Source organism: Drosophila nasuta, chromosome 3, assembly GCF_023558535.2.
Source record: "Drosophila nasuta strain 15112-1781.00 chromosome 3, ASM2355853v1, whole genome shotgun sequence".
NCBI lineage: Eukaryota > Metazoa > Arthropoda > Insecta > Diptera > Drosophilidae > Drosophila > Drosophila nasuta.
Window position 1 is genome coordinate 5,852,868 of NC_083457.1, and position 15,977 is coordinate 5,868,844.

The 15,977-nt window shown below is 40.4% G+C and overlaps 2 protein-coding genes across 10 annotated transcripts in view; both read left to right on the plus strand.

Annotated features, from left to right (window-relative positions):
• LOC132789007 (mitogen-activated protein kinase kinase kinase kinase 5) overlaps positions 1-14,091 on the plus strand; it is a 62,968-nt gene extending 48,877 nt beyond the window's left edge. For 4 of the 9 annotated variants that reach the window (XM_060796733.1, XM_060796734.1, XM_060796731.1 and 1 more), the window contains exons 4-15: positions 24-122; positions 202-500; positions 2,646-2,733; positions 2,868-2,931; positions 3,353-3,412; positions 4,911-4,949; positions 9,113-10,424; positions 11,458-11,584; positions 11,651-12,448; positions 12,511-12,732; positions 12,792-12,918; positions 12,980-14,091. In XM_060796733.1, coding sequence (XP_060652716.1) covers positions 24-122; positions 202-500; positions 2,646-2,733; positions 2,868-2,931; positions 3,353-3,412; positions 4,911-4,949; positions 9,113-10,424; positions 11,458-11,584; positions 11,651-12,448; positions 12,511-12,732; positions 12,792-12,918; positions 12,980-13,079 — 3,335 coding nt within the window. In that variant the 3' untranslated portion in view covers positions 13,080-14,091. The remainder of the gene's footprint in view (positions 1-23; positions 123-201; positions 501-2,645; positions 2,734-2,867; positions 2,932-3,352; positions 3,413-4,910; positions 4,950-9,112; positions 10,425-11,457; positions 11,585-11,650; positions 12,449-12,510; positions 12,733-12,791; positions 12,919-12,979) is intronic. The other 5 variants (XM_060796737.1, XM_060796735.1, XM_060796738.1 and 2 more) reach the window with 5 other exon arrangements.
• A 439-nt stretch (positions 14,092-14,530) lies between these two features.
• LOC132789354 (ribosomal RNA-processing protein 8) lies at positions 14,531-15,767 on the plus strand. Its single transcript, XM_060797319.1, has one exon. The coding sequence runs from the start codon at positions 14,626-14,628 to the stop codon at positions 15,709-15,711; it is 1,086 nt and encodes a 361-aa protein (XP_060653302.1). The 5' UTR covers positions 14,531-14,625; the 3' UTR covers positions 15,712-15,767.
• Positions 15,768-15,977: the final 210 nt, after the last annotated feature.

The following is a 15,977-nucleotide window of genomic DNA, read 5'->3' on the forward strand; positions in this document are numbered from 1 at the left end:
CGCAATTTATATTCACTCTGCAGGCACTCCCTACTGGATGGCGCCCGAGGTGGCTGCTGTGGAACGCAAGGGTGGCTACAATCAACTTTGTGATATTTGGGCCTGCGGCATAACAGCAATTGGTAAGAGAGAGAGAGAGAGAGAGAGAGATACGCTTAATCGGGCAATCATTATGACATGAAATGATTTTGTAATTCACAGAACTGGCTGAACTGCAGCCGCCGATGTTCGATTTGCATCCAATGCGCGCCCTATTCCTCATGTCGAAGAGCGGCTTCAAGCCGCCCACACTGAGCAACAAGGAGAAATGGAGCCCGACGTTTCACAATTTCATCAAGACGGCACTCACAAAGAATCCAAAGAAGCGGCCCACAGCCGAGCGGCTGCTGCAACATCCGTTTGTCCAGTGCGAGATGCGAGAGCGGGTCGCCAAGGAGCTGCTCCTCAAGTACCAGAGTCCCAATCAGCCATTCTATTATTGTCTCGATGGCGACGAGGAGGTGAGAGTACAAAATGGCATCGCCATCGTCGTGGCTTTGAAGGCCAGCGAGACGCTGGCAAACTGTGGCAAGGCCAACAACGATTCTGCTGCAAAGCCACTTGCCACCTTTTATGTAATTTATTTGCGCTTTTAGTGTTGCCTCGTTGCCTCTCCTAGGAGCCAGAGCCAGAGCAAGGACCAAGACCAGTTACAGTTACAGTTCCTTACTCCGCTACACGTATTTACTTAGTGCTAGAGAGAGAGTTTTCTTCGTGTTGCGCAAAAATTGAAGATTTAGTGCGCCATTAGACACCTTGGGAGTCTAATTTAATGGCGGCTACACATAGTTAATGCCTGCCCTGCGTTAATGATATGCCAGCTTGCAACTTGCCAGCCAGCTAAGTTTATAGACTGAGAAAGAGATCTTTTCATAAATTAAAATGAAGCCTGAAGAACTTTGATTTGATTGCAAATTTCTGCTTCAGTTATATCCCTATTTTATAAATTGACAAATTATGGCTAAGATTTTTAACTCTATACAAGGTTAATAGGAGCTCCATAGGTAGCAAATATATTAAATTATGAATACGAGGAAAGTGAAATTGAATGTCATATACTATTTATTTTATACATATTTAGTAAATAGGCAAAAAATTCTATAGTTTGGTGCAATATTAATTTTTTTTTTTTTATTTACTCTCACTTCACCTAGTTTTGTCAAAAGTAGAAAATAATTTAAATTATTCAAGGCTAAAAGATTTAATTAAGTTTCAAATGTCATGTAGAAGTACTCTCTTGTATAACTTTGGTTGATAACTATACAATATACTATAGGCCTTAAGATTCTTCTGAAAGTCTCCTTTCATTTATTCATATATCACGCAATAATATTATTATAATGAAGGAGTCTTGATTAAATCTCATAAGTACACGTATTAGGACTTTAAATTCTTTAATCAAATGCGAGGCTAAAGGAAATATTCAAGATCTTTCATTAATAAAATAGACAGATTACAGATTAAGATTTTTATCTTAATGCTAGATTAATACAGCTTTGATTCTCTATTATTTCACACCATTTTATTAAAAAGTGGCAAACAAATTTATGAAAAGCTGAATACTTGAATTAAATGTATTATAATAGACAATTTAGGTCTATGAAGAATTAGATATGTTTCAGAACCTCTTTCCTTTTCACTTATTTCACGTAATTTTAACAAAAGTTACAAATTAAATTTCATGTACTATTAAATATCTTTCTTTTAGTCTTAATAAAAGAAATTTATATCAAAACTAGCAACTACATTAGAATTCAGATAGCGAATGAAAGAGCGCCTAATTTAATTAAATTGTATGTACTATTTAAAAGTTATTTCGTTTGCTCTTGCTCAAAGAAATTTATATGAAAACTAGCAAATATTTTAGCCTTAAGTGTGCAAAGTTTAGCGATATATTATAAACTACATAACAATTCCGAATAGTGTAGACATTAAATTTTATATCTTTTATCGTGATTCGTCATTTTAAAAGCCAAAGAAAACCTGAAATATTTATGTTAGGCTTTCAAATGAAAATGTAAAACAATTGCGGGTTGTGAATATACTCATCACGGGAGGCTTTTGGCCTGGAGAGGAGTAACTAATGCCAGAGTCTAGACATGAAAATCCCGTATCCTCAAATTCGTATTTAATGGCAGAGACACACATATAGTACACTTTTTGAGCCTGTTTGTGAGGCTTGAGCTGTTGTTGTTGTGTGTGCCGCATGTCAACTCATAAATCTTCAATTTGTTTTGGATGTTTTGGGGCGAAACTTTTCACTGGCTGTCACAGGCCAAGTGGCCAAAAGGAGAAGGAGGCACCCGGAGAGTATTAGAGTCACACATTTATTCAAATTTTACTTAGCGACAAGTTTTTGCAAGGCAACATGGCTAATGGTTGCTGGTTGCCGGTTGCTCGCTGCTGGTTGCTGAGACCGTGCTAGCAAAAGGCGAATATGATTTTGATTTATGAGATTTTATCAGAAACTTGAAAACTTTGTCACTGACTGACGATGGATCATAACGGCACTTTGCCTAACCTCCGTCTAAGTCGTACTAACTTTATCTGCTCTCTCTCTCTCTCTCTCTCTTACTCACACTCTCTCACTCTCTGTCTATTCACAGACGGTTGCTGGAGTACCACAGCGCATTGCCAGCAAGATGACGTCGCGTGCCAATGGGATTCCGGCCCAGAATCACACGCTCAAAACAGGCAAGCAGCTCACTTTAGTCACCTGTCCCAAAAGGAAATCACTATTAATTAAATGACACTCCCTCTCTCTTTCTCTGTCTATTCCTTTCTCTCTCTCTGTTGCTTTTCGTTGTTGTTTTTCTCTATCTTCACAGGCATGACGACGAATTCGACGTGGTATGAGCGTTCTTCTAGTCCTGAAACGTTGCCTAGTGACATGTAAGTTAAACCCGCCTATAAAAAATACATAAAATATGTGTACTATGTTTATAACAGTATAACAGTTATATACATATATAGTTATGCGAGTCGCGTTGCCTGATTCTTTGCTATAGCTTTTCTGTTCTGTTTGTTGCATTCGCCTTCGCATTCGCCGCTTTTCTAATTCAGCAGCAATTTGTTGGCGCTGCTTCATTTTGCCTTTCGTTTATAAATCAGTTAACACCCATATACATATACATATATCAAAATACATACACAAAGGACAAGCTCATCTGTAAATTTCAGCTCATTCCATTTGGCCTGTTGTCTCTCGCTCTCTTTCTCTATACTTCTTTATGTCTGCTTCTCATCTTATTGTTGTTGTCTGTTGTTCTCACACTCTCTGTTTCCATCTCTCTCTCTCTCTGTTTACTTTTAGTCCTCCGCCGATTCAGCGACAAAGATGCAGCGGCACTTTGATAATGAACATGTCTTTAAGGTTAGAGCTAGACTTAAAGCGTCAGCAGCAGTTGCAAAATTGTTGCTTTAGCCGCCAGTGGCTTTTGTCAATCGCGTTAATCACATTTAGCTTTAGCCTTGGCTGCCTTGGCCGCAACTTTCGCAACTTGCCTCATGCAGCTTGCCACATTTTGTCGCAGATACCTCAATGGTTGCATGCATGCCAGAGTTGTGCATGCCGCATGTTGTTGTACACAGACACACACACACAGGCACACACACAAGTATATAAAAGTCAAAGTTTCTCGTGGCAGCAGCGTGGATTACGCCGTAATAAATAATTAGCCCTCAGGTGAGGCTGATGGATGGCAGAACTGCAATTTGCAGCTAAGCTCAGGCATAGAAGACGTACAATATGTATTAGCAAGCAGTAACTACAGTCAGCATCTTCTCTCAAATGGAAGACAATTCACAGCACGCATACGACGCGTTGTACGACGCTTAACTCGGCTGTCGCATAAGGCGTGCAATTGTCATACTAAATGATTACATTGTCGCATCAAGTGCGTCTGCTTCTCTTGCTCCAGCACATTTGCTTATGCACATGAGTTTAAAAGCTTGTCACAATCCTTTTTTTTTGCTCCTCCTTCAAGGAGCTCTAGCTGAGATTGGTTATTTATTTTCTTTCGGCTGCTTATTCTTGTTGTCATGAAATTGACAGCATCATCGTTGTTGATGTGTTGCCATAGAACGCATGTTTGCCGCTCTGCCACGCCCCCTTTCAGTAGCTTAGCTCTGCGAAATGGCGCCCAAAAAGTTTTTCCAAGACATCGCCTAGACGCTGCTTCAATTTTTTTTTTCGGGCTTAACCCAAGTAAACCAAACAGCAAACAACAAACAACATTAATTGGCCGAAAGCACTGAGAAAATATGAGCTCATATTTTTGTGTTCTTTTCGACTCTTTTTTTTGTACTTTTAATAAAACCATTTGGGGCTTGGCTTTCATTTATGTGCTGGAAAATGTGATATTAAAACAAATTATGGCCATTGAAAATTGGCTAATGCGTTTAATTGGCCGTAACCGCCCAAGAGAGTGTGGGAGGCAGCAATTTCTTTGTTCGCCCTTCGTTTTCCATCCTTTTCTATTTTCCCAATTTTCTATTTAACTTTTTTTGCACGGTTTGCCCGAAATCCCAAAGCTGTGTTTTTCTTTCTTGTTGTCACCTTTTCTTTGCTTTGCGGCTTTTATCGAAAATTTTGCAGCAAATCAACGATTAATGCAGATTGTAAATCAATAAGTATATAATTAGTTCATTCAAAACAATTTCGATATGCTTTTTGGCCGTAGTTTTAGTTGTTCTTTTCGATCTTCGATATACTTGTATTTTTCAACTACTATTTTTGGGGTCGCTTTGAATGATTTTTGATTTTGTTACTGTTTCTTTGATTTTGTTTTTGAACTCGAATCTTAACAACGAATTATTTTCTTTATTTTCGTTTTCTTTTTTCGTATATTCTTTGTGTTTGATTTTTGTAGGAGCCTCTTACAATATATTGATGAGGAACTAAAGCTAAGGTAACTACTACACATGAAATAATTACTATTACAGCAAAGTAAAAAACGAATCACATAAATTAGATGTAGCTGGGCAAATGATACCCTAGAATCAACTTCCCCCACAAATACTACTAACAAACACATTTGCACATATCTCTGTAATGTTAAATAATGGTTAAAGTCCTTCCCAAACACCTCAACACTTCATTCTACACTGGGACTTTCATTTACAGATAAGCCGACTACATTCTGCAGCGTTATCTGTGTGTTCATTAGTGTTATAAGCAAAATATTACCATTCAGCTCAGATTGCTAGTCTTAACCATCTTCATTTGGCATTGTTTTTTTTTTGTATTTTGGGGGGGTATTGTTAACTTTCATTCAACTCATATTAAGTTATGCTTTTTCTTTACAATTCTTCGCTTACTTTTATCCTTGTCTCTCGCACTTTTTGTTACATTTTTTTTTTGTATATTGTGTGTACACTCTTTTGTTTTGTCTATTGTGCTTTGTCTGTTGTCTGTTGTCTGTTCTGTGTGGTTGTGGCTCTATTTGTAAAACTTTTACTATACACTCGTGCGTATACTTAATTCGGCTTTGTCTAGCACGCATATTACACATTCGCACTGTGCGCACGCCTTATGTCTAAATTATGCACAACCAACACACGCACACTTAACGACAAATCTTGGAGCAAATTTGCGATCGCTCGGAACACGAAACTTTACGGCCAAAGCTGGCTCAAAGGAATTGGAAGGAATACGCTCCATTTGTCGCATATTCCTGACCCAAAAGCATCTCTCGACCCTTTTTCAATTTTTACTGTTTATTTATTTGATGATGTGAGTGTGAGCGTGTCTGTGTGTGTGTGTGTGTTTCTGTGAATGTGTGCGCAAATGGTTGTCCGCACATTGCTTTTATTGTTATTATTATTATTGGCGCGGCTAACTAGTGCCAATAATCCCAGGGTAAGCGTGTGTTTGCCTTGTTTATTTATTTGTTTGTTTGTTTGCTTGTTCGTTTTTATACGAGCTCTGACTCTGAGGATAGCATGTGTAACGACATGTTTAATGAATTTTAAGAGAGGTGCACGCTCCTCAAGCACAAATACAACGTATATATAAACGATTTTTCAAGAAATTGCAAACTTTGCGTAAGCACATATAGAAATACCCTCTTAAAACCACTTTGTTGACTAATATGTTTGGTGAATACACAATATTAGATATTCCAAGTTATCTAAGTATTTTCAATGATATTTTCATTTCCAAAGTATACATCTTTTGAGAGACATTCGCAATGCAACTTAAAACGCTGAATTTACTATGAAAATATTCAGTGTTGGCACTTCTAAAAGTAAGAAAGCTACTTCCGAGTGTGCCCGACTATGAGATACCTGCTACCCATTTTTAATGACAGCAAGCAACAAACAATACTCAAAATATACGAATGGATATAATTGGTATATTGGTTTTGTACTTTATGCAAAATATACCAGATTGTCAGCCAGAGCAACTAAGATCCGTATTATGATGATATTTTTGTTTTGCTCATACAAAAGTATTTCCTACTTTTTATTTTTTTCCGAACACAACGAATCATAAAATTGTATGTACAAAAATTCGTGATTCTTATTTTAATAACACGCTTATTATTCAATTTTTATCGATTAGAGTCAAAAATTGGAATCAAAATTGATCTAACAAGTGCTGTCGACATAATTATATCTCTATCTCGTATAGTGTCTGAGATCTAGGTGCTCTCGCTGTTGACCCTGATCAAAAATATATATACTTTATAAGAGGTGCCTCCTTCTGCCTGTTACAAACATTACCCCTTTTACCCTATAACTAGCGAGTAGAATAAGGTGCAAATCAGATAAATAACCAACAAATATTTAAGACAGATTAGTAACAATGCATTATTAATAAAATAATGTCTGCAGCTCAGATGACCACATCAATAAAAGAAACAACAACCAGAAGCATTCTTTTTCGAATTCAAAATTCATCAATAATTCGAAAATTACAAAATAGGCAAAATTTACAATTAGATAATAATTTAAGCTGTCAAGAATATTTTGCATAGCTACTTTCAAATAATAATCTATTATATATGCTAAAAGTCAATTTGACTCTCATTAGTAATTTCATATAGAACTTTTAGCTAAAATATTCCGATTGTCATAAAGTAAATATAAGTAATAAAATAAATCACATAAATATCCCAAAATGTATACAATTTATGTGAATTCTAATAATGTTTTTAGTTCTGCAAAGAGATGGAAGCCCTTTGGGCATTTATTTTATAGAAAGCAATGCACTTTGTTTTTCTTCCTCCAAGTTTGCTTTTGTTTCAGCTATTTTCATTCGCCTGTAGGAAATATTTTATTAAATAGAATGCAAAGCTTGTTAAAATATGCGCACAAGCGTAACTTTTGCTATTAGCTCAAATTGAAAGAAATTTCAAGTATATAAAAAGTATTACTTCCTCCCACTCCACTTCTATTCCTTCTGCTCTTTCTATTGCCTCTCTTTGTTCCGTTGTCTATTACTCTGTCAGTTGCTTAAAGTCTGCTGCAGTCTTACACTTGCCCTAATTGAAGAGTTGAGAAGTTGAAGCACATTGCGTGCCCCAGGAAGAGCAATTGCAATTATGTTGGGCGAACTGACTGCAAGGCAATGCAAGAAACTAATTTACAAATGACAACTTTATACCCTGCTCCCCCTTTTGCTCCTTTTCCCCCTCTTTGAATCGCTTCCCCTTCAACGCCCACCCTTGCAGAGGGCAACAACAACAACAACACCTGCTGCTGCTGGCATTTCACAGTAAATTTATTTCGTTTTTCTTTTATTTTGCGCTACTTTTGATATCCTGCAATCAGCAAGACAGCAAGAAATGGTTAGTTTAGTAGATTGCGATTTTCAAATCTTTAAGATAAAGAATGAACAATTATATAGAAAAAGTGATTAACAATTATAATTAACTTATATTATATATTTGCCACATAGAATATTTTACTACAATAAAAGTTCAGTCAGCTTTAAGATTCGTATTATTGAGATTTCAAAAATACATATAAAGAAATTATTAACCATTTATACAAAAATGAAGCAACATTAAAACTGTATTTTGACTCTTTGTTATATTTTTTGACATTTAAAGTTCAGGCAGGGTTCGTCTAAGTCGAGCACACTCTATTTTGTTTGAAATGACTGTGATTTGTTGCTTCTTTTGCTGCATTTTATATTTGTCTTATTTTGTTCGCATTTTATTTGGAAAATCTTTTGCGTTGCGTTTATTAAGAAATATTTTTCCAGCATTTTCTTCATGTTGCTCTTTCGCTTCCTCTTCTTTGAGTGTTCTCTGCTTTCCCTATGTGCGTGGCAATTTTCTATTTGGAGCATGCCGTCTTTGTGTGTATGTATGTATGTGTGAGTGTGTGCTGCATGTGTATGTATGTATGTGATTCGTGTTTGTGTTGAGTGTATTTGATTCACATTTGTTTTGCATCTCATGCATAATTTATTCCACTCACATTAGATCATTTATTTGTATTGCGTCTGCTCGCAATAATAACAACAATACCAACCACAAATAGCAAACAATAATAAACAAACAACCGCAAAAAGCACAATTGGTCTACGCCACCCAAGGGGTGTGGGGCATGGTCAAACATACAGAAATTCAATTAAGAACTTTAAACATCTTAATCCTGTCCAAATTCGTTCTCATTGCACGCTGAGAGCAACCTCAAGATCAAGGGTAGACTTGTTAGACTCATTCACACACACACACAAACACATATGCATTAACCTGTCTGAGGGGATGGAAGGGGGGCATGCAGCTGAACCCAAGTTAACCCCTTGATACACTTACCGAAACCTCTACTAAACACAGTTGCACCTCGCAACCTTTGCCCCAAAACACTTTCTTCCGCTGTTGGGAGAAGACAACAACACCAATACCAATACCAACACACACTCACACACGCCTCACACACAGTGTATGTTTGTTGTGCGTGTTGCAACGATGAAGCTCAAACACCTTGGCTTTCTCTCTTTCTCTTCTCTTCTCTTATCTATATTCCATAACAACGCGTCTCTCTCTCTCTCTCTGTCTCACTCTCGCTCGCTCTCTTTGTCTCCGTCTGTCTCTTTCGATCGCTGGGGCGCTCTTAGAGCCACATTACCATTGAACGAGACCAAAGAATCGGCTGCACTTGGTGGTGGCGAGTGCAGCTGTGCCCACAATGGCGTCGCTGGAGGCGCAAGCGGCGGAGGCGGAGCAGGAGCAGGCGGAGGAGGAGGAGTAGGTGGAAGTGGTGCATCCACAAATGGGGGCATAGCAGGAGTCGCCGGCAGCGCAGGCGGAGGTGGAGGCGGAGGCGGATTCAGTAGCAACAGTCGCGCCATCGTTGGCGCTGGCGACATCGGTGGAGGGCATCATCATCACCACCACCATCATCATCATCATCATCAACAACAATACTCGAGCACAGCCGCGGGCATAGGCATTGGCATTGGCATTGGCACTCAGCACCACCAAAATCAAAACCACAACCACCACCACCACAACCACCTTAACCACCAATCCAGCAGTGCACTGACTTCGTCCAGCACCAGCGGCGCCTTGGCCACATCAGCCAACTCCAACTCCAACTCCACTTCGAATTCGAACTCGAACATGAACTCCAATTCGATATCCATGAATCCATTGAGCATGTCCGCTTCGTTGGCCTCCATGCCCGGTCTGAGCGCCTATCTGGGTCTATCGAATTTGCGCACAACCAGCATTGGCGATGGCGACGACGATATCAATCTGGACGTCGACATTGTCATGAATAATGCTAGCAATGGTGGTTCAAGTTCGGGCGCCGGGTGCTCCGCCTCCGCTGCGCATTATCTCCGCCACAGCAGCAACTATCGCTCGGCGGCGGCAGCGTCCGCAGCGCAGTCAGTTGCCAATTCTGGTGATGCTCATGGCCTTGGGTTGCTTTCATCGCTCGCATCCAGCACCCCATCATCAAGTTCAACAACAACAGCAGCAGCAACAACAGCGGCAGCAGCAGCCACGTCATCAGCATCGTTTTATAATCGCCTCCTACTCCTCGATAATTCCAGCGGCGATGCAGTTGGCGGCAGCAGCGGAGGAAGCGGCGGAGGCGCAGTCGGTGGCAACGGCAGCAATGGCTTGGACAAGCATGACTCCATTGTTACACCCACAGCTGCCCCACAGTCAGCCGGCGATGGCTTCTTGCATTCCAACTGCGCCTCGACCAGCACAGCAGCAGCAGCAGCGGCGGCGTCAGCGTCGGCTTCATCAGCACCTTCTTCAAGTGGAGGCAACTCGTCGCATCTCTACCAGAATCTGCTGCGGAACAGCGCTGCGAGCAGCACAGAGGCAGCCCAAGTGGAAGCGGCAACAGGAACGGGAACGGGAACGTCCGGCAATGAGAACAGCAACTGTGATTACCGAAGCGAGAGCAACCAGGTGAGCGAAAAACTAACTCCCACTTAACGGGGAAGATATAAAATATTTTGTAATGGAAGGAAGGTAGCAATCTAAAAACAAGTGAGAGAGCTACAAAAAACAGAACATCGGTATTATTCTTAAAATATACCTTATCCATATACCAAGGTTAGTAGGACCGGCTGCCCCTGCTGGGAGCAAAACATAGACTAGTGGAGGTCCGTAGCTGTACCGGTGAAGCGTGTCTTCGTCTCAGAAGTCGCACAGTATGGATACATTTTTGACAAAAGCCAGCAGCATCCTATCCTGGGTAGCCGTGAAACGTCACGAAGATCCTTGAGGCACGGCAAATCGAGATATTTCATCCAGAGTCGGGATAACGCTGGGCATCTACAAAGAAAATGCTCAAGTGTTTCCTTAACTCCGGACTCGTTGCATTTCCTGCACTGATCACTGTTCGTGATGTCCAGCTTTACAGCACGGACAGCCGACAGACAATGACCAGTTAAAATGCCTAGCATTAGCTTGCAGTCTTTCCTTGAATCCATATATACCAAAATCTATATTAAATTAAGAAAGATACTATAAAATTAAAAACATACCAGATTGTCAATTAAAGCAACTATAACCCGACTGCAGCAGCCGTTTTTGCCATACTAGTCTCTGAAATCTAAGTGCTCAAACGGACAGATATTATATATTATATCTATAGACTATATATTATATCTCGGATATATCGGCTATGCTGATTAAAAATATATTTGCTATATCCTGTCAAATACATTTCCTGTAGGAACTAAGTTATAAGCCCTTCTAGCCAATGGGTAAATAAATAATTGTTTGCTTGCTTTAGTATTTTCTCTTCCTACGAGGGGTTCTTCAGTTTCTGGTATGGCTAGTTTGTCCGCACCTTCGTTTCCTACTTATTTCCGAAAACTCTCCTCAAATCAGTTGGGTTCGGGATTCTCGAATAACCTTAGATATTATTGTAGACGTATTGATTCCTACCTAACCTAAGAAGCTCAACTAATATGGTTTTATATTTATGTCACAGAATGGTGTGGAGGACTCGCCGCGTCGCCATAGCTCAATGGATCAGCTGATCGGACTGCTTAACGACATGGGCAAGTCGTCGCGCACACGCAGCCTCAGCGACGGCGGCACCCAGGACGACGACGAAGGTGAGTGGCTAAGATAGTGCAAGATAAGTTCGCAATAGTAATTCACATTCTTTATGCACTTTGCAGTGGAGAAGGAGGCACAGCCGGATCTGTTGAATAACACGCCGCCTGTGCCGCCCAAGCGTTCGCATCGTCGTCGCCACACACCACCCAGACCCATCTCGAACGGTCTGCCACCGACGCCCAAGGTGCACATGGGCGCCTGCTTCTCCAAGATCTTCAACGGTTGTCCGCTGCGCGTGCATTGTACCGCATCGTGGATCCATCCGGAGACGCGGGATCAGCATCTGCTGATTGGCGCCGAGGAGGGCATCTACAACCTCAATATGAACGAGCTGCATGATGCGGCCATTGATCAGATGTTCCCGCGTCGCACCACCTGGCTGTATGTGATCAAGGATGTGCTGATGAGTCTCTCCGGCAAATCCTGTCAGCTCTATCGCCACGATCTGGTGGCGTTGCACTCGAAGCAAACGGTGCGCTTCTCGTTGCACATGAACAAGATACCGGAGCGTCTGGTGCCGCGGAAATTCGCGCTCACCACCAAAGTGCCGGACACCAAGGGCTGCACGCAATGCTGCGTCACTCGTAATCCCTACAATGGCTACAAGTATCTGTGCGGTGCGACGCCCAGCGGCATCTTCCTGATGCAGTGGTACGATCCGCTGAACAAGTTCATGCTGCTGAAGCACTGCGATTGGCCAGCCAGCAGCATTCTGGGCGGTGGCTATGGCTGCGTCCAAAATGGCCATACGCCTGTCTTTGAGATGATCATCACGCCTGAACTGGAGTATCCCATTGTGTGCACAGGAGTGCGCAAGGCACTCAACGGTTGCCTCAAGCTGGAGCTCATCAACATGAACAGTGGTAGTCAGTTGTGTCCATTGGTTGAGCACTTTGCTGACCCTTCGTTTTTTGCTTTGCAGGTGCCAGCTGGTTCCACTCGGAGGATCTGGAGTATGACGCCATGGCCACGATGGTGCCGCGTCGCGACCTGCTCAAGGTGGTGCGTGTCCACCAGGTGGATAAGGACGCCATTCTCGTCTGCTATGGCAACGTGATGCAGGTGGTCACCCTGCAAGGGAATCCCAAGCAGCACAAGAAGATGGTGGCCCAGCTTAACTTTGACTTTAATGTGGACAGTATTGGTAAGTGATGAGGATGACAAAATGCTCTTATGCTCTTTCTAATCGCAATCCTTTTGCAGTTTGTCTACCGGACAGTGTATTAGCATTCCACAAGCACGGCATGCAGGGCAAGTCGCTGCGCAACGGCGAGATTACGCAGGAGATCAAGGACATGAGTCGCACCTACAGGCTGCTGGGCAGTGATAAGTGAGCGCAATATCTAAATAGATGTTAACAATACATGCTAACTTTTCCTATATTCTTCCAGGGTCGTCGCCTTGGAGAGTCAACTGCTGCGCACGGGTTCGCTGGGCAGCGAGGAAGGACATGATCTGTATATTTTAGCCGGTCACGAGGCCAGTTACTAAGGGCGCTAAATGTAATTTGCGACAGAAAGAGGGAGGGATTAAAATTTTTAAAAAATACAACCGCGCGTCAACTACTAACTGTAATTTAATTACTCGTAGGCCCTAAGCTCTAAATTAAACTAAATTAAAACAAAACAAAACAGAAAGGAGAAAAACACCCAGGCATTAAGCAATTAGCTATTTCGAAAGCTACTTAGCGCATTTTATTCTAGTTGAAGAGGCAGCCACGAACTACAACTAAAGAACTATATGAATAAATAAATCAGCAAGATCAACAGATTATTAGTCCTCCCATTTATCCATTCTTTGCCAAAAAAAAAAAAACAAAACAAAAAAAAGCAGAAAATACACCATATATACGAAAAAGAAAATTTAAATAAAATGAAACTCCCACTAGAAATACGAGAAGATAATAATATGAATACAACCTTATATATAGTATGTATGCTGCACAGTCTACCCGATTCCGTTGTAATTATTATTTTTACTATTATATTTTTGTATTACAAAGAAAGAAAATGCTTTAAATTGTATGCCTAACTTTATTAAATTATGCATAAATTATTTACTTTTAGACATTTTGTGTAACACTCACAAAGCAATTAACTAAGTTTCCAACAGGATTAAATGAGAGAGAGAGATAGCAGTAAAATGAAGATGAATGAAGAAGAAAAATAATTAGAATGAGAAAGTCAAGAGCGGCGAGGCGTACGCATTAAAAGTACCGTAATTAATTATAATTATGATTACTAGACACTAATACAAGTACACACGTATATATATATATATATATATATATATATATATATATATATACATATATATAAATTTCATAGTTTTTAGCAATTGTAAATCGCAAATGTTTTTGTAGTGTCTAACGTGAAGCAGAACTGTATTGGATTGAATCGCAACAGCGACTCGGAGATTCAATTGATGAGGATGTGAGAGAAGATTGCATGCAAAACGGTTTGTTGGGAAACAAAATAGCATAAGAATTTTCTAAAAAAACAAATATACAAAAACACTACAATATAAATAAAGATTTATTCACATTAAAAAAAATCAAACACACGGACATTGCAAAATTGTAAAAGGATTCCATTTGGTCCACGTATCTGTACGTTAAAAACTGATTGTCATAGTTACGATTCTTAGCCTAAGAGATCGACTTTCCGAGCAGCACATTTTCGTCTTCAGTTGTAAAAACAAAAACAAACAAAAAATAAATAATAAATTTTAAGTTAATTAGTTCGTACGTAAACACGTAAAAAGCGAGAAACCGAAAATTATAAATTAATAATAAATACAAAGAACTTGTTAAACTTTAGTTTAGTGCAAAAATAAAAAGTATTTAAAAGAAAATATTGTTCTTATTAAAAAAAATACAATTAAATAGCCCGCCTTTTGAATAAGTTGGCAGCACCATTACTTACGTATATTTGAGCAAACTGCGTGCGGTCACACTGAATATAACAAACCAGCTTCACGTGGTCCTGCATATTTTGTTTTGATTTGTAATAAATAACAAATAAAACAAAAATCGAAAATGGCGTTTGAGGTGCCAGCGTGGGATAAAGGCGCACTAGCTGTTAAATTCAAACCTGGAGCGAATCCGGCAATCGATGTCCCCAAGGCGAAACCGAAGAAACTCAAGCAGAAAAAACCCAAAGTAAAAAAATCGGAAAGAAAACAAAAATCAAAAGTGAAGCAGCAAATAAACAGCACATACAGACTGGGCAAAGGACCGCTGGCACCGCCAGTTGAATCCTCAGATTCTGAAGCAGATGACGAGATGCGTGCCATGCACAAGATCCGCAGTGGACGCATCGAAAAGCAGAAGCCACCAGCCAAAGCAGCAAAGGATCAAAAGAAACAGCTGACGCTGAAGCCAGCTCTTCTCCAAGCCGCCGTAGAATCAATGGAAACGACACCCACTCCTGCATCTGCTCCTTCCACTACTGCAGCACCAGAAGGTGCTTTGGCCAACAAACTGCATGCGGAGCTAATGGGTGGGCGCTTTAGATACATCAATGAGCAGCTTTACACAATGAACAGCAAGAAGGCGGAGGACCTCTTTCGTTCCGACAGTGGCGCTTTCGATGCTTACCATGCCGGCTATCGCCAACAGGTGGAGAAATGGCCCTCAAATCCATTAAACCGCATAATCAAGCTGGTAAAGCGACTGTCGAAAACTGCTGTAATCGGTGACTTTGGCTGCGGAGAAGGTAAACTAGCGCAATCGGTACCCAACAAGGTGTATTCAATGGATCTGGTTTCGAGGAGGGCCGATATTGTGGCCTGTAACATTACCAAGACACCGTTGGAGGCACAAGCTCTGGATGTGGCCGTCTATTGCCTATCATTGATGGGCACCAACCTTAACGATTATCTTCTTGAAGCGAATCGAGTGCTGAAGCTGCACGGCAATGTTTACATCGCAGAGATCCAGTCGCGTTTCGAAGATGTGCGAGAGTTTATACGTTTTATGACTTCATGTGGATTTGATCTCGTTAAAAAGGATGTGGCGGTGAATTACTTTTACTTCTTTCACTTCCGAAAGATGCGACATGTGGGCAAGGATGTTAAGCTGAAACCGTTCTCGCTGAAACCATGTCTCTACCGCAAACGATAATAATTATTAATACATGCAATAAATGTATTTAAAAAGAAAATTCGGTAATATGTTTTATTGTTTTTAAAAAATACAAGCGACGATTGAATACATAGATGAATTTAATTTTCAAGATTTTGGATAGGTAGAAAAATAACACTTGGAGATTAATTCGGAAGGACTATAAAGCTAAATGAATTACTTTATTTTTAGCATATACACAAAATACTGTCATTTCGTGAAACTGTTTGATGAACACATTTTAAAGGAATATATTTCAGACAACT

What these genes read in the sequence shown, in the direction of transcription:
- LOC132789354 (XM_060797319.1), top strand. Translation starts at nt 14,626, where the DNA reads ATGGCGTTTGAGGTGCCAGCGTGGGATAAAGGCGCACTAGCTGTTAAA.